This window comes from Pseudopodoces humilis, chromosome 7 (genome assembly GCF_049639895.1).
Source record: "Pseudopodoces humilis isolate 2021_Gansu_Grassland_sample_001 chromosome 7, ASM4963989v1, whole genome shotgun sequence".
Classification (NCBI taxonomy): Eukaryota; Metazoa; Chordata; class Aves; order Passeriformes; family Paridae; genus Pseudopodoces; species Pseudopodoces humilis.
Genome location: NC_142206.1, coordinates 16,365,592 through 16,383,415, shown reverse-complemented (window position 1 = coordinate 16,383,415; position 17,824 = coordinate 16,365,592). Strand labels below are relative to the sequence as shown.

General features: G+C 51.1%; 1 protein-coding gene across 1 annotated transcript; it reads right to left on the bottom strand.

Annotated features, from left to right (window-relative positions):
• Positions 1-946: 946 nt before the first annotated feature.
• On the bottom strand, positions 947-16,524 carry CTSD (cathepsin D). The gene is made up of 9 exons (XM_005522351.3): positions 16,307-16,524; positions 15,702-15,858; positions 13,354-13,477; positions 11,592-11,710; positions 7,914-8,113; positions 6,657-6,779; positions 5,362-5,506; positions 4,340-4,438; positions 947-3,698 (listed from the first exon to the last, which is right to left on the bottom strand). The coding sequence occupies exons 1-9, from the start codon at positions 16,366-16,368 to the stop codon at positions 3,537-3,539; spliced, it is 1,191 nt and encodes a 396-aa protein (XP_005522408.1). The 5' UTR covers positions 16,369-16,524; the 3' UTR covers positions 947-3,536.
• Positions 16,525-17,824: the final 1,300 nt, after the last annotated feature.

Genomic DNA, 17,824 nt, shown 5'->3' with positions numbered 1-17,824 from the left:
TCCCCTTAGGCTATTGAGGAACAGTGGGCTGCATGATTGGTTTTCAGGATCCAGCCAGCCCTTTTGGGTTAAATCCATCTCTTTAACATAGGAGAACAGTTGATTGGGGAATTTAAGCATCCTGGGGGAACAGAGGCTCAGGACATTCCAGTAGGGAAATCAGCTAAGCTGTATGCTTAGATCTGCACTCAGAAGATGGGATGGGACTTGGCTGCATCCATCTTGCTTATGGAGATGATGCTTTTTTCAAAGTAGGGATTAGCTCTTATCTTCCACCTGGCACATGGGGCCTTCATTCCGCTTCAGAGTCCCCAGCTCCCATACAGAAGTGCTAGGACTAAAAATTACACAGCTAGGCAAGAGGGATGGATTTTTCCTACACCATGTTCATCACTGGGCTCTGGAACTTCCCCAGACTTCACACCTTAGTTGATTTTAGGTCAAACTTAGAATCTGAAGTTCCACTTTGGCTACTACAGGACCATTCCCAGTCCTAAACAGGAACTTATTCTAATCCTAAGCAGGAGCTTGTTCTAGCTGGTCCAGACAGGGGGACCAGTCAGATGGGAACAGCCCGAGTTCCCTGTTAATGGACTACCCATTGCAATACTCAGAGGGGGAGGTATGGCCCCAGGGAGAAGGCTGTGGACTAGCAGGGATGCTGGGAGTGCCTGCTGCCCCAGTGGTGCTGGCTCAGCCAGGCAGTACGGTCCTCTCACCTTGCAGAGGCTGAGTTATGTTTTAATCGATTGAAAAAGACAAATCCAACAGGGTCCTATCATGTTTCCTTATCAGAGAGAAGGGGAGGAGCCCTTCTGAAACACACAGGAGTCCACTCAAGAGAGCAACCAGATGTCCAGGGACAATAGGTTGGGGAGACACAGTCTCTGCACACGCACAAAGAGTTTGGCATCTCAAACTGCAAAAGGAAAGACCACTCTCAGAGTTAAAGGGGAAAATACTGTATTTTCTTTTCAATTTTCTATGAAGAGACGATTAATTCTGACAGCAAAATAATTTTAAAAAACCAATCACACGATTAGAGATGGGTTTAAAAATGCAAATAAAAGAACAAGGGGAGGAGACCCATTCAGGGAAGACTGCAGTGAACTGGTCCTCCAGCCTATCCTACAGTGTGTCACTCAGGGCATCACTCTGAGCCATGCTATCCCCAGGCAGCTGCCTCCTGCCTGTCACAGACACCAGCCCACCTGGAGTTACTGCACCGGGACCACACAGGCAGCGGGAGGCAGTGCACACCCAGCACAGCCATGGCCCAAGGGCTCTGTCTGGGGCTGTGCTGCACATCCCACTTAAATCTGATGCTGAAGATGTTCAAAAGCCACTGCCAGGTCCATGTCAAGCTTCCCCCTCACATCAGGTCTATTCAACAGGTACTCAAGAGGTGAACTCTGCCTCCCCATGCTGAAGGAATCCTGCGGTTGGGAAACAGTGTAGCAGAACTTGGAGGAGCTCTGGGCACTTAACTGGTGTGAAACTGAAGATTTCTGTAGAGGTGCTGAGTATTTGCTAATTTTGGAGCAGCTACTGAAGATATTTTTTTTTTTTTGGTAACATACTATTGTTCTCTGGCCAGTCTAAAACAGATGTCCTTTAGTGTCCAGATGTGGAGCTCCAGGTGAAGATTATGAGGCGGCAGAACCTTTGGGGAGCAGCATTTGTCACATCTGGGGTTGTAGGGGACAGTGCATGTGTGCCACGTGTGCCTATGCCTGTCCCCACTGTCCATGCCAGACCCCTCTAAGAGGAAGCATGGTTTTAATGTCAAACTTACTTCACTGGGCAAAACCATCTATTCACTCACTGCCCAAAGACCTTTCTCAAAAAATTTCTTGGCCCCACTGCTACTGCTGGCAGCATTATCAGTGAATTTTCGGTAGCCAGGATTTTGCCATCTGTTTAGCCTAGTCTGGGGTCATGGCCGCTGCTGATCTTATCCTTTTGTCACTCAAAGCTTTGCTCCTTATCTGTTGCCACACCCTTAACCTCAGGACCTGATCCAGCACACTGGGAAAATGAAGTCTTTTACTGCCAGTACAGGGGCTGGGATTCTTGGCAGGCTCTCTTCTGCTTTCCAGTACTGCTTAAAACTCATTTTATCATCCTCCCAGCTCCACCAGTGTTTGCCTACCAGTGACAGCCCAGCAAGTGGCTCCACACGCACAGATCCTGGCTCTCTGGGAGGATCTGTGTGCACAGCTAAATCAGCTAAATCCAAAGCAGGATTGTGCCTCACTCTCTCTGCAACACAGCTGGACATGAACAGAGCTCAGCAGTGTTAGTAAAGTAGAAAGCAGGTACAGAGGGTGCTAAAGGCAGCTGGATTTTGGGACAGGGCAGCAGGGAAAGTGAATGCAAGTCTAGCAGCTGCCATGGCATCCTCCTGCCCAGGAGGTTTTCTGACTCTGCCAACTGTCTCTTGAGTTTTGGTCAGTTCAAAATGATTTTAACCATGTTTCCAAAAGCTCCTATGTGGCGGACAAACAGTCAGCTTGTAGATTACTTAGCTGCTTCAGGAAACATTATTCTCACTGGCTGTGGTCGAAGCTGGGAAGATTTGCTGTTTGGAGAACCTGGAAGAAGGTCACTGAACTCAAGAGAACTTGTGCCACATGACTTTGCTCAGCAGAAGGCTGTACCTTCATGGCCCTGATTTCAAGTAACCTCTATTATAACCTATCTTGACCCCCTTAACATTCATTCTGATTGAAAAGTTCCATGGCTAGAGCCCCCCTACAAACTCTTGTCCCATTATGTCAGGCATGTGGACACTACCTCCCAGCTCTCTCACTAGTGCCATCACTAAACAGAACCACAGCCCTCAGGCTCTGAAACTCATCCCCTGGGCACAATACTGCGCTTCCCTATCACTGCAGCCCAGGACACGCTCTCCTATGACCAAGCCACCACAAACTCCTTGAGAAATAACCTACTGGTCACTGCCTCCACCTATCAAGGAGGGGGTCATAAAGATAGATTCTCCCGGGATGTCCACTCCCCACTTAATGAGTGAAAAAGCAGTAAGAACTAATGTGCAAGACAGCCTTCCCTAGTCCCTTTCCCCCAGCACAAAAGATGAACCCAAGAGCAGTAGCACAGCCTCTCTGCATGAACAGACGTGCCAGGGGCTGGCTTCTGCCAGCTGCCCACCTTGTCCCAGGAAGGACACCACCGCTGGGAGATGTGAGAGGGCCTTGTTCAGCTCTGAGAATCATTCTCAAAAAGAACTACTGGAAGACATAGCAGTAAAGCAAGGGACTACTCCAGCTGGAGCTGTCAGCTAGAGACCTCCCAGCACCGCTTACTCAACAGAGTGGAAAAAGTAGCTAGCAGGGCACTAATGACTATTTTCCATGTAATTTTAAATCTAGTTTCATTTCTTTTTCTTTTTTTTTTTTTTTTCCTCCTTTCCACTCACTGGGTTTCTAATACTGGTAACCTTTCTCTACAGCTCCCATGTGTGTGTGTGTGTATGTTTAAGTGTGTGTGTGGCAGAGGCAGTGGGCGTCAGATGTTTAGGCACTTGGGGCAAAGCCAACGCGGTTGTTATCACGGTCAAAGGCGGAGTAGTAGGGTCCAATAAAGACATCTCCCAGGATCCAGAGTGGGCCCCCAGGGGGTGGGATATCCAGGCCTGAAAAGCCACTCATGCATAAAGTCTCTCCTTGTGCACCAATCTAGAAAGAAGAGTGAGAGCTTCAATTTAAGCAGGTCATTCCTTTCCCTCAACCTTGCAGGCTTGGCAAGAGCACCTGCAAGGCTGCCTTTGCTTCGGCTTCTCCCAGACTGAGATCCACAGATTGCAAAAGTGACACCCAACCCACCCCTTCTACAACTCCAGACCCAGCTCCCCCTCCCTCTTAAGCACTAAAGCATCAAGCAAAGCTGCACATGACCGTAAACCTCCCAGCTCACACAGCTCTGAATTAGAGCCATTGCACAAGGTGGTCCTTACGAGTTGATTCTGATGGCTTAAGTGGCTGGTGGCCTCTGCTATAATAAGGCTGGCCTCATGGCACCAGACTGCAGCAGAAAAGAGCTAAATGTTTGAAGAAAGTGATGCAAGTTTGCTTCCCCTTCCTTAACCATCCTGCTATCCCCTACGAGCATTATGCAGGGGGTCTTATTCCTGTGAGACTTTGATGAGGTTACTTGGATCCATCTGCACTGCCACCACCCTGACACCCCAACCTTTCAGACTTCTTCCTGAGCACCAGCTCCAGCACTGCTTTGGCTGATCTTGTGTTTTGGTGCAGTGGAAGCAAAAGCCAGGCCCTGGGGAAGAAGCATAAGGCAGGAAAAATCTGCCTGAACATACCTTGAGGATATACTCATTTCCTGTGAGGACGAAGGGTTTCCCTCCTAGTGTCATTGTGATGTTAGGCAATGTTGGCACTTTTTCACAGGGGACCATGTACTGAAATTGCAACAGTAAAAGCTTTAGTTTGGACTTCCTCCACTCCCAGTCTTCCTTGAGCACAGTCACATCTTTGCTGTTGTTTTCCCTAAAACCAGCTCATCTCAGGGTGCAGAAGCTCGAGCTGGGGTAAGTAGGCTGTTCCCTGCCTAGGGCTCCAAGATGAGGGGCAAGAGGGCTTTATGGATAGACATGGAGCCAAAGGATGTTGGATTCAGCTTTTTGCTCTGCTGATTCCCAGGGTGCCACAGCTGATGTGGCATGGTTGGGGGTTTTTACCAGAGGAGTGGCAGCTGTGGCTTGGTACACAGACAAAGCCTGTTTAATTAACAATGGCAAGTCTTGGGGATGATGGCAGGTGTAAGCCAACTGTTGCTGCAGCTTGGAGTCTCTGACACTGCAGAAATTCCAGACAAATGCTCATGGATCTGATCTGGAAGGGCTTTCAGAGCAGGCCATTGTTTTCTACAAGGTCTTTATAATCTATATTCTTCTACAATTTTAGGGAGGGGAGAGAGTCTTGTGAGATTAGCTTTGATGGTAGGAAAAGGGTTGCCATTTGCATGAAATATACTTTTACTAAAGTGTCTCTGGACTCACATTAATATGAATCCTTTGTCTCAGCTGCAACTCAGATCCCTTCTCTTCTACCTCCCAGACATGGGTGGCAGAGGCGACTCAAAGCTTCCCAAAGTTCATAGGACCTGGGCTTTCTACCGTGAGCACAAGTAGGGTAGTGAATGCTACCCAGGGTCAAAAGATGAAGGGGTCCCTGCTGTGCCAGTGGCTTTTCCAGGAGCACCGGCTGGGAACAAAGATCAGAGGGAGCAGAAGACTAGGGTCTCAACAAGCATCTCGGTACAAAGTAGGGTGTAAGCATAGATGTGATGGCTGGAGACCCCACATTTCCAGCCTGGCCTCACCTCGCCTTTTATGAGTGGTTTTGCACCAATGGCCTGCTGTATCTTCTTCACTTCTTTGGTGGGGCCAGTGATGAGTGAGGTTCCCGTGTCCACAATGGCCTCACAGCCCCCCTCACACACGGTCAGCCCGTTGGCAACATCCACCCTGGGGAGAGATACCCAGACGTTAGACAACCCTTCAAGGCCTCCCAGTGAAGGCTGCAGGAAGCAGTACGCAGGCAAGCAAGGGAGGGCTGTGACAGACAGGAAGGACAGATGCTCAGAAACACTGATGCAGCACCAACTCAATGCGCAGACCCCCTGGATCCCTGTTGTCTGCTCGTGGCTGAGTAGGTGCCTTGAAGTGTAACTGCATTTCTGCAGAGAGCCTGGATGCTGCCTGTGTACCCTGCCTGCTACCTGCACTCCAGAGCTAGTGCTGCAGCTAATGGACATGGGAGAGAGCTAAGGACAATGAATCATGGACTTTTATGGCCTGTGCTACTGCAGGAAAACAAAGGGTTAAAGGGGTGGTGTGACAGCCATGAGCAAAGGAAGGGTTCCTGTGCAAAGAAAAGGCAAGCCAGGAGCTGCTTGGCTTCCTCACCAAAATCACATTTCACAGCAGTGCAGAAAGACAAAGCCTTCTAGCCAAGGGTCTGCCATGCTTTGCCAACGCTGCAGCTCTGGGGGAAAATGAGAACTAAAACACCGTGCTGCGGAGGGATGCAATTCCCAGGAAAAGGACACACTCTGATCACAGGCCACTTTTAAGTTCCCATCACGTGGGAGAGCTCAGAATAGACTGTGGGGCTGGCGGCCGTCAGCTCAGCCTGCTCTCCTCCCCTCTGCCTCCAACAATGCGCGCTGATTGCTGCGCTGTGCCCTTCAGTCAAGGGCTGGCTTCCTGAGGCCTCATCCTGCCCCTCCGGAGCTGTGTGCAGGACAGCTATGCAGCTCAGGCCTTGATGAGAGCTGAGCAAAACTGGGGTTTGATCCATGGAGCTCGCTCTGCCTGCAAGGGGAACACGCTGACATTTTTCTCCACTTTGCAAGGATGCAGCAGGCCTCCTTTCAAGGGTCAAAGGTCATAAAGAAAAGGAAAGTATTTTGCAAAACATCTTCATACAGCTTCTGCCTTTCGTCTCCTTCCAGCGACAAACAACCCAGCCCTAGGGTGTGATTTAATCTGCTTTTTTTGGTGTGGATGTGTTGCAAGGATGATTCCTTTTTGAGGAGGATCTCATCCAAGCCTCAGGCGTGTGTTGTCTGCACATGTGACCCCACACATGTAGTCAGGTGGATGGGGAACTTACGAATCCATGTGTATCTGCCAGTAGGCCTTGCGTGTGACATTAAACCAGCTGAACTCGCCCTTGTAATACTTGGGGTCGGTGCCTCCCAGGACCATCTCACCACCAGGCTCACCAGAGGGATCTCTGAAAAACAATACCCAAACCTGTGAACATCAAAGGTAGGGCGAGAACAACCTGCTTCAAGTGCCCCCCAAAATACCTGCTGGGGGGCTTGGAGGTGAAGAACAGTACTGGAGACAGATAACTTATGTCATGCTATGTCATGTCAATATAAGGACAGATAATGTGAGATAGGCTGGGATAGGGAAATAGGAATATTTTGGCCCAACCAAACCATCTTGCAGCTTTCCACCTGGTACCTTCTCACAGAAACCCGAAGAAACTCGTGGCAGGGAAAGGGGATGGAAAAGGGGAACTGAGCACTGATACAGGGACTTCCTAAATCAGCTTGTAAAAAGTGCCCGTGAAGGGCTGGACACAGCTGATGCAGGGTTAGGTTATCTGCACTCAACTCTGCCAATCAGCAGCCTTGGAGTGAATCCTCAAGGTTACCATCAGTTAAGAGCTCACTGCTGAGCAGATGGGAAGAAATATGGTGATGGGGGAGGGCTGGTGCTTGAATGGCCAGCAGCAGCCCTCTCTGCCCTCCCTGCTCTTGCCATGCTACTTTTTGGGCTGAAGTAGTTCAGAGTCGCTGCTGTGGTGCCAGGAAAGTGATGGGGTGTCCAGCGGGGAGCAGCAGTGGGTGGGAAGGTGCTGGCAGCTGCAGAGGCAGATTTCCCAGGGTGGTGAAAGAGCATTAGCCCCCTCATTAGTGATGACTGATGGGGAGGCACCCTTGCCGGCAAGGCAACATGGTGGTGACCACATGGCTTACAGATTTTGGCAGCAGACTGGGGCTGTTTACCTCTCTAAAGGGGACTGCACTAGCAGCAATCTCATGATCACAGCCCTGTTTATTTTTATTTTTCTTTCATCTGTCTATTCATCAGTTAAGAAATCTGGTCACAGATCTACCCAGCTTTTTATCAGTAAAAGAACTGCATTTCTACTTCCCTCCTTCTTACTTCAGAGCAGCAAACATAAGAGATTTTGGACTGACTGCTCCTGCAAGCAAAACTTCCTGTGCCTTCCTCAACTGGGAAGTGCTGTCTAGAGTGTAAAATAGCAGATGACAAGAGGTGCTACTGGGAACCAGAGAGAAGCCCACTGGGCTTGCCCTCACAACCAGAGGTGTGCCACCAAACACAACACTACCTGTTTAGGTAGAAAGAGAATATATTTTTTTCGACCAGCTTCTGTTTCATGATGTTATCGAAGAAAGGCTCGACGCCCTCCACAGAGATCCTTGGGAATGCCAGGCCCAGGATGCCATCAAACTTGGCAGCGATGAATGTCATGCCTGGCTGCTTTGTGGCCTCCCCAAAGATCTGATCCAGGATTTTCAAGTCACCAAGCTGTGGGGAGATGGGGAGGAAAAGGAAAAGCAGATTGTAAAGAACACTGACTCAGGGGACCTGGGTGGTAACAGAACCTCACTGAACACAGGCTGCAGCTGCAGCCCATCCCTCAATGTGCTGCCACGCTCCTGCCTGCTTTCACCATTGCATTTCTAGGCAGCTGCAGAAACCAGGTACCCTAGTGCCACTCTTGTCAGGGGAAGAGACTGGCAGCTCTGGCTCAGTGGAACTTCCCGAGTCCCTGCAAAGCCCAGTCCTTCTAAGGGCAGGAGAATCCCTTTAGCCTTTTGCAATGTCCCAGCACTGGCCTTGCTGTTCTGCAACCCCTCCTCTTTGCACAGAGGACCCATATCCATTTTCCCCTCCTACATCTTCCCCCCTATCACCTACTTCATTTTTTCCTCCCAGTCTGAAAAGCTCTTGTGCTGTGCCTTTAATCCTCCTCCCCACTCTGGACATCTTCTAAGTCATCTGTGTATCCTGCCTCCTTGGGTGCTGCACCCATCCTCGGTTGGAGGCACAAATCCCTCTCACCTCTGCCCACCACCCCTGTGACCTCCCCTACATAGGAAACATCCCCAGGATATTGCTGAATCTCTTGGAAGAGCCACCAGCCTCCACAGACCTCCCATGACAGGGGAGAAGACCCAGCCAAGAAAGTGAGGTTGAGCCTGAAGCACAAAAATAGCAAGCAGAGTACTGAGAATTCAAAGGTCACCTCCCTTGCCAGCCATGAGAAGGACTGGCACTCCCCACTGGAAAGCTGAAACGCATTCCAAGGGCAGATCCCCACGAAGAAGATGATCAGAGAAAGGAAGACAGCTCTGCTGATGGGGAGCAGGATGCATCTGCTGTCTTCTGGGTCTAGAAGTTCAGGAGGCTTGTAAGCTTCTGGATGACCACGGGCAATTTTAGCATCCTTGCTAGGACAATTTCAGCCTCTCAGCCTGCAGCTAGCAGCCCTGTAGTGAGCCAGGCTGGACTGACAAGCTGGCCTCTCCTACCTGATGGCAGATAACGATCCCTGCAAATTACTAATATCCCCCCAGGGTTAGACAGTGCAAGGCTGGGACAGCAGTGCTGCCTTTAATGGTATTGGAGGATTGCACTAGGAAAGGGCGATCGAGCCTTGCGAAAGCTAAAAGCCACAGGGCAGGATGCGGGGGGAAAGAGCGCGTGGCAGTGCATCTGCTCGCCAGCGACTGCCCCAGTTGTACGCTCCAGGTTTACAAAAGCCACCCCTCAGCACTGCTGGTCCTCAGCAGCTCAGAAAATTCAATGAAGCTTCTACTTAAAAAAAAGTAAAATGCAATGGACTGATAACACTGAGTGTCAGGTTTGTTTGAATATTGCTCTGCTTGCACATCCCAAGGGGAAGGCAGATTTCTGCCCAGTCATGGATTCTCAACAGACTCTGCCTGCGCTTGGTCCTCAGCAGGGCTGAAACCCAAGACCATCTTTAGCAGAGTGCTCCTGCCAGGTGACAGATCCTTTGTCTCCTGGCTGGCTCTCACCCCAATACAGAGCAACCAAAAATCATGACTAGTGGATGGCCGTGCGGTGGCCACTCTCCAGCACTTTGCAGATGGGTGTCAGCACTCCACAGCTCGCCTGGCCTCCTTGTTAGTGGCCTCAGCCAGCAGTTAAGCACTGGTGGCAAAGGCAGACCAAGAGGTGAGGGCCTCTGGCACATCTTGCACCAGTGCTTGGGCTGCAGAGGCACAAGGGAGAGGCAAGGATAGTACTCTCCTGTGCAGTGTATCTGCACTGCAGTCATGGGAGAGACTTTGTGCCCTGTGGCCAGCTAAGTTTCCTCTGCTGTCTTTGAAGGACATCCCAAGGTTGCGCTGTGATAAAGAGATGAGATGCCTGAGCAGCAGAGGGCTGGCTGAACCCGCTGCTCTTTGGAGAGCAAGCAGCATTGCAGGCACTACAGGGCATCGCTCCTCCACAGAACGAGAGAGGATGTTCGACATGAGCTCATCACCCTCTCAAAAAAAATATTAGGGCTGAGGGACTCTGGACTACCTGCCAACAAGCATCTTCTGGTCAGATATCAGCGCTACTAGAGATTGCTGTGGCTGCTTCCACCCACCAGAATGACTAGAGCCAAGAGGGTCACACTGAAGGTTATTTCAATGTCTTTCTTTCATGACTATACCTGACTGGGAGCTTGCCTACAACATGTTGTGTATCAGAGGAGGCATCCTGGTGTCCAAGATGAAGGTCCCTGACCCTCAGAGTCAGCCCTGCTCCTGCCTACTACAAGTGGGACACTGCTCAGCTCCACGCAAGAGGTTTCTTTTGCTTCTTTGCAGACAGAAACCAAATGCCACAAGCTGTGTCTGACAAGAGCCATCCCCACTTCCTGAACAAACTGAGGCACAAAATCCTTCCTCTGAGCTGCCGGGAAGTGGAGAGCTAATTAGCAAACAGGCACTAGAGTGACAATTACAAACAAAAAAAAGAGAAAAAATGGTGATTTTCTTTCTGACTCATTCCAGCCCTTGCATTAAGCCCATACTTTCTAATGACAATGAAGTTTGCTGTTTGCCTTGCTGCATCTTTGGAGCAGCATAGAGGCAACAGCTGATGCTTCCAGGATAGCCTGAAATCTTCATGCTGTAAGGACGGGCTAAAGAGTACATCTTGCAAGAGTGACACACTTAAATCTCCTGGATACTTTCCTTTTGATTCTGATAAAATTGGTAAGCCAATACTTTTCAGCTGAACCTAAACAGAAACCTCCAAATCCCCAGATTCATCTGCTTATTCAAAACTTTTGCTTTGTTTCTCCTCCCCTGCAAAGCAAACATATGCTCTTATCCCTGCCAGGAGAGCAAGTAAGCTGACAGCACATGCACCCCTGACGTTTGGCAGCTGGCAAACTCTCCCAAGCATCTGTACCTGGAAGGAAGTCATGAAAGGCACTTGTCCTTCACAGGACAGAAAGCTCTGCTTTTGCTTGCTGAAAAGCAAACTGTGAAGCAACCACTACCCAGCTAACTTCAGGTGCACCCTGAATACTGCTGGGGAACCCCCCCTCAGGTTGTTATCCAGCCTTTACAAGCATAAGCACCAGTTCTTGATGTGAGACCAGGATGGGGCAGTAAAGAGACCTTTTCTGGTCTGTGTTTGGGCAGCTGCCCATGTATGCATCCACTAATGTGTGGATATTGGCCAAGAACAAGCTGGGCACCACCAGCAGTCTGTGCAGTGGTGTACCATGTGAGCAGTCTCCACTCCCAGACTGCTGACCTGCAGACTAATACCCTCTCCCTTCTCAGCCTGCCATGGTTATTGCTACCTTAACAGTCATCGTTACCATGTCATTTCAAAGGACTCGGAAACAGCTCTGAAGAATGTTCTATAGGAGTAGGACCCTCAGGAAAGAGACCCATTGAAATCTAGCAGCTCTGAGCACTCTACTGAAAGCAATCTGGGGCAGCACAGGGCAGGGGCAGTCATAACTCACCGTGACCACGTCTTGGCTGAGGAACCCAGAAAGGCTCCCTGTCCCGTAGTGGATGGCAAACTTGGTGCCATTCTTCACATAGGTGCTGGATTTACCGGAGTCGTACTTGTGGTGCACCACTGCAGTTGGGAAAGGGGACACAAGGGGACACACAGCATTAGTGCTCCTTCATACCTACGGTTCCCTAATACCTCACCCCACACCATCCAGCTTATCTGGACAACTGGACACCCAATGATGTGAAGGTAGGCCTGAACCCAGAGTTTGCCAAGCTCAGTCTGCTTAACAAAGCATTTCCAGTGCCTGGGGAATTAGGTGGGCAGATCCAATTCAGGCTGCTAAATCCGATTTGGACACTGGGTATTAAAAGCCTAGAGGTTATGTGACTGGTGTGGTGTGTTAGTCAGCAGAGCAAAATGTATCCCTCCACACGCTACGGAGAACCAGGGTGGCTTTAAATATAACCTGCTCTGAGCATGAACATTTTCACCTCATGGACTTACCTGTTTCTTTTACTAGGAGTAGCTGGAAATTTTTCATACATTGTTTTTAGTAATTTTAGTTTTAGTGTTTTTAGAATTTTAAAGAATTCAAAATATTCCTTTATTTGCTGAGAAGAAGGGCTTTCCCCTAGTCTAAGCTGCTTTTCCCCTTGGCTGGGTTGGGAGGAGTAGGATATCCCTGGTTTTATGAGCAGGCAGATTCCTCCTCCCCAGACTCCTCCCGAGTCACGAGCTGGCCAGCACAGTCCCATGGCTGCTTGCTGAGTGGTGCAGACAGCAGCTGAGGATGAACCAGCCAAGCCCTACACAAAGTGACAGTGCTACACAAGCAGGTTTCCAGCTAGGCTGTCTGGGTCCCAGTTTGGATTCCAGTCTGGCAGGAGCTTAAGCTCCTTGTATATTCATAAAACGAGCCCTTTGGTCCCAGCATCTCCCAAGGCCCTGCCTTGAGAAACCATCTCCCTGCTACAAATCAGGAACCCCTAAGTATACCAGGTCTGGACCTCACCACCCTGTCAGTGTCCTAAAGCTTGTTTCACATATGCAAAAAGAAGATCAGTCTACAAGACGTCCAAATTTCCACTCTACTCCCAGTGAGCACTGTGGAATGCCTTTCATGGTTGCATTTGTGGACTCCACAGGTTTCTCCACTTTGCTTAAGTAGCACAACCAGTGACTTTTAAATAGCATTTTGCCATGGCCAGGTTTGACATCCTCAGATGTGGAAGTTTACTGCATAGGAACGTCACAGAATTAAAAAAAACACTCGTAGTCCCTAAGACATACTCATTTCATTGTGCCTACCTGTCTCTCGTTAATTATAACACCATAAACATGCACACACATGCTCTGTGCAGCAATAAACCAGAAACTAGGACAGTTTATATCAGATCTGGCAAGAGACTGATTTTAAAAAAGTCAGCCTTGCGCAATGGGAGAGCAGCAGCATTGGTCTATAATTTGGGGAGAAACATCACAACTGATGATGCTGCTCCCCTGTTGTAGGGCTGAAGCTGTTGGAGATTTGGCCTGTATGGCCCTGTATGGTTACTTGGAAAAGAAAAAACCCAGGAAAGGACTAATGAAGGATGGATGCAGGAAGCTGGGATTGTATTTCCAGCTCTGACCCTAAAAAGCCCATCAACCTCTGGCAAGTCTTTTCACGCTGCTGCCTCAGTTTCTCCTCTCTCAGTGCAAGGCTCTGCATTCTGCAGGGAAGGAGAAGACGCTTAGCAGTTTCTGGCACCCGTGACACTTACTGCAGGCAATGTCCAACATGGAGCAGTGCACGGATGGCACCCAGAGGTTGGAGGAGCCAGTGTCAAAGATCACGGTGAAATTCTGGGGAGGTGTTCCGATACCGATCACACCGAAATATTGGGCCTGCAAAGCAGAAGAAGGGAGCCATGAGCAGAGGCAGCTGGCTAAAAGCTGTGATTAAAACCCAAAAAATCTCTTAGGGTTGAATAGAGGATCAGCTTCTTATCTAGACATTGCCCTCCTCTTGCTTTTGGCACTGACGGGTTCCCAGCCTCTGTCCTCTGGAAGGGAGGTTCCCCTTCAGTGTTCACAACTCATTACAGAGAGTGTGAAAAGGATAAATTGAGGACAAGTGAGATGGGTGTGTGAGGGGGTGGAAATATGGGGCAGGAAGACAGGGAAGAAAAGGGGGATGGTCTGCAGGCTAGCATGCAGTTCACTACAAGGATGAGAAAAAACCATGGAAGGAAGCCAAGCAAAACACCTGCGTTATTGAAAAGCTGAAACTGGCTGGGAAGCTGCTTTGCTCGTGGGTTCACAGAGAAACCGTGGGCTGCAGCGAGCAGCAGCACTGCCCACTGCAGGTGGAGGTACAGCTTCTGGGAGTTTTGGTGTTTGATGGTGAGCTCCAGGAATGGGATGGGAATAAACAAATGCTCAGTCTCAAGAGCTGGAAGACTGGAGGAGTGGTGGGAGCAAAGAGCATGAGTAGCACCACCAGAGATGGATTTAGGCCTCCAGGGTCAAAGACTGGGAGAAGTCCCTACAGCACAGGTATCTGATGGATACTCCTTTGCTCTGAGACTACATTTCTGCTGTACCGGAAGAAACCTGAATGGCTGAGTTGTTGGCAAGGTATCCCTCTCTCCACAGAGGAGAAGATGAATGGAGAATGCTAGGCAGGTGCTACATGGACTCATTTCCCCCCAGTCCTCCCAAACAGGCAGGGAGCAGCTGGTTCTGAAAAGAAGGCTGCTAGCATGGGAAGTCAGTAGCCTTTCCAAAATCCCCTGTGTACTTAATTAAGGGTGGGGGGCAGGGGGAGGAAAGAAAACAGGATTATCAAAGCTGTTCACCTCCCCTGCGCTTAGTTTGCAAGGCTTGCTCACTAAGTAATTAACAATCCATTGCAACATTGCAATTAGCCATAATGGGGAGGCAGCACTTGCTTCCAGTGGTTCTGTAACTGCTTGAAAATTAACCCCCGGTACAGGGGCTCTGTTTGTCACATACATAGACCCATGAAGGGTCCCAGGGGCTGGCTAGTGGGGGTTGTCCCAAGAATTCCTTTGGCAGCAAAAGTATTTTGACCCAGGCTGGGAGGGACCCAGTGGTCCCTTATCTGCCACCACAGGTTGGGTTGGTGTCCCTATGACAAGGGAAAACAGCACTGCCCTGAGCAGCGGTGGTTGCAAGAGACAACACTGTGACACAACTGCTTGCCCTGGCTTTCAACACTGCCAACTGAAACACCGGTGGTTCTTCCCAGGACAGGACGGCGCTGGTTGGGTGACAAAGCCCCTGGGGAAGGGCAGCAGGGGGAATATATCCTGAATTAATACCTATATATCTGGGCCTAGCTTTATTCTGCCAGCTAATGCTCATATCCTACACTGCCCAGTAAGGAACCGTGAAATAGTAAACCCCACACGTGCCTGGCAGCAGGGCAAGGGCAAACTTCACGTCCTTTATCTGGCTTCTCTTTCTGCAACCACACAGGTGCCTTTGCTCCCTAAGTTGCTGAGAAGGAAGTGGAGGTACAGGGTGGCTTTTCCCAAGGCAGTGCAGAAGATGAAGGATAGTGAGAGGAAGGGTCCTGCATCCCCAGTCCCATAGAAAGCTAGTACCCAACCTGAGTCTTCTTCCAATATCCTGTGCTCACTCGTTTATGCCCCAACACCTCAAGGAGCGGAGCATGATTTTTATGCCCCTGTCTTGCCAGAAGTAGAGTCCAAATGGCCAGAAGGTGCTAAGAAGGATTCTAAGTGAGCAAGCCCCTATTTAAGATTGTTAATTAGTGACAAAGAGGAAAGGAAATAGGTCACAAACTGAAAAGCTCCGACTTGGGTGGCAGTAGGTTGTTTGTTGTTATAATTACCAGTATTAGTATTTTTAGTTTAGTAATGATAGGAAACACCTTTTGGCACCCACTCACTAAGCCATGGGGGTGCATGAATCTGTCCTACAGGATCAACATCTCTTCCTCCTTTGCCTTCCTGGCTGTGGGAGGCTGGCATGTCTCACCACCCCCTGGGACAGGTACCCCTACAAGTGACAGCCACTTGTCCAACTTTGTGCTGGGGTCTGCTGCAGCACAGGGGATAGTTTCCAGGGGGTTGTTACTCACATCCATGTAGTTCTTCAAAATCTCTGGAGTGGGCTTACGGTCCTCGCCAAAGCCCAGCTTGTACTTGATGGCCTGGGTGATGGCATTCATGTCTGGGATCTCACTGCCCGCCTCTCTCAGGATCCGCCGCATGGAAGGGAACTTGGTCAGGGGGATCCTATGTAGGGACAGCAAACACACACCTGTTAAAGGGGGCGTGTAGGGGAGGGATACCTAGGGAAGGGGGGGCAGCAGGGATCCACTCAAAACAGGGGAAGCGCCAGTACAAGGCGGGTGAGACCTGGGCTCCTGCCAGCACCCTCCGCTAGATCCCCCCCGCCGTGCTGCGTTCAGTGATTTTCCCAAAGCTGGAGGACAGGGGGAAAGGCCGGGGGGCTGCCAGAGGTCACCAGGTGTAGGGGAAGCTGAGACGAGGCCCCTCCATGCGCAGGATGCGGGGGATGTTCCGAACCTTCCCCTCCTTGTTTGATGGAGGGGGAGCCACCCGCTACGGAGGGCTGTGAGAGAAGCTCGGAGGCCACCGCTGCAGCAGCACCGGGGGTGCTTTTCCCATGTCCCCCCCAGGCCGGGGGCTCAGCAGCCCCTGAGGAACCCCCTCCTCTCACCTGATGAGGGCGGCGCAGGACCCGGCCAGGGCGAGCAGCAGGAGGAGGCCGCGGGGCCCCATGGCGGCGATGGCGCTGCTGGCGGCGAGGGGTCAGAGGCTGGAGGTCCCGACGCTGCGAGGCCGCGACGCCGCTCCTGCTTTCCGTCCCTGTTTTTGTAGGCACAGCGGGCCCTCTCCACGGATTTCTGGAGTCAGCTGACGGTCTAAAATTGCAACCAGCGTCACGTGAGGCGGGCCGGGGCGGGGAGCGGGGAGTGGGGCCGGGGGCGCCGCCTCACGGCCCCCCCGGGCTGACCCCCGGCGACTTGGGCCGTGACTCAACCCCCGGGAAAGGGGAATAAACACCGTGAAATCAGTCACGAGATGCCTGCCCGGCCGCGCGTGCTCCTTCTGCATTGCCCTTAACTTCCTTCTGCTGGGCTGGTTTCTTTTTTGTTGTTCTTTCCAGGTTATCTGGCGCTTTTTCCTCCCGGGGCAGTGGAGCGGGGAGTGGGGGGGACACAGGACACACGCACAGCCCCAGGCAGCAGACCCCGAGTCCCTCGCAGGACTCGGCTGCTCACGGACCTCGGCCACCCACCCACTGTCACCACAGGGGTTTCGTTGTGCACCCTCGCCCAGGGGGGCCGTGGCAGCCCCCCAGCCCCGTGTTTGTCCCTGGCCCCAGGACACCTCCAGTTTGTGGCACTCATCCCTCCAATCCCTCCAGGCTGGGCGTTCCTGGGGAAGATGGGCATATCCTAGGCCGCAGTTTTTTTGGGAGGTGTGGTGAGGGGCTGGGGGGGATGCCAAGCCATATCTGCCACCCCTCAAAATGCACTGTGGTGGTACCTGGGCTACCTGCAGCCATTGAGAACGATGCTGGTGCAGGGCAGAGCCCAGGGGCCACCGGCCACCATCACTCCCTGAGGTCTGCCCCTTCCTCAAGATGCAGACGGAGCATCCAAGAGTACCGAGATGGGCTCTTCACCACCACCAAAGTGTAATAATAGGGTTCAGAAGTGTCACCCCACCAACTCCAGAGGCCACAGCTAATCTCTGCCCAGTTTGCCCCAACAGAGCTCCTGCAGAACCACGAGACCTGCTGGAAAAACAATAAAAAAACAGATTTACAGACATTTTCCCTTCCAAGATTTGAGGGCTGGGGGGATGCTTGTTTTCTGCTCCTGCTTATGCCCAGTCGTGGGGATGGGAAAGCAGCAGCCTGGGGGACGAGCTGGACACTGCTGGAGTGGGGGAACCCTAGCTTTGTGATGTGGTTCCTGTCCCTCTCCCGTCGCTTTTGTGTCCATGCAACTTCTGTAAAATTGCTGGGTCATGCCACTGGCACCTCACTTGCACCATCTCCTTCCCACACTCTGTCCCTAAGCCTCTTCCATCCTCCCATGGCCTCACACAGGATCCTGTTGCCCTGGGTCCGTGGATGCCACCCTCCCAACTGTGATCCATCCTGAGCAGAGGGCATTTCTGCCTTGGGCTGTATCTTGTCCCACGAGTTCTCCAAATCGCCACATCT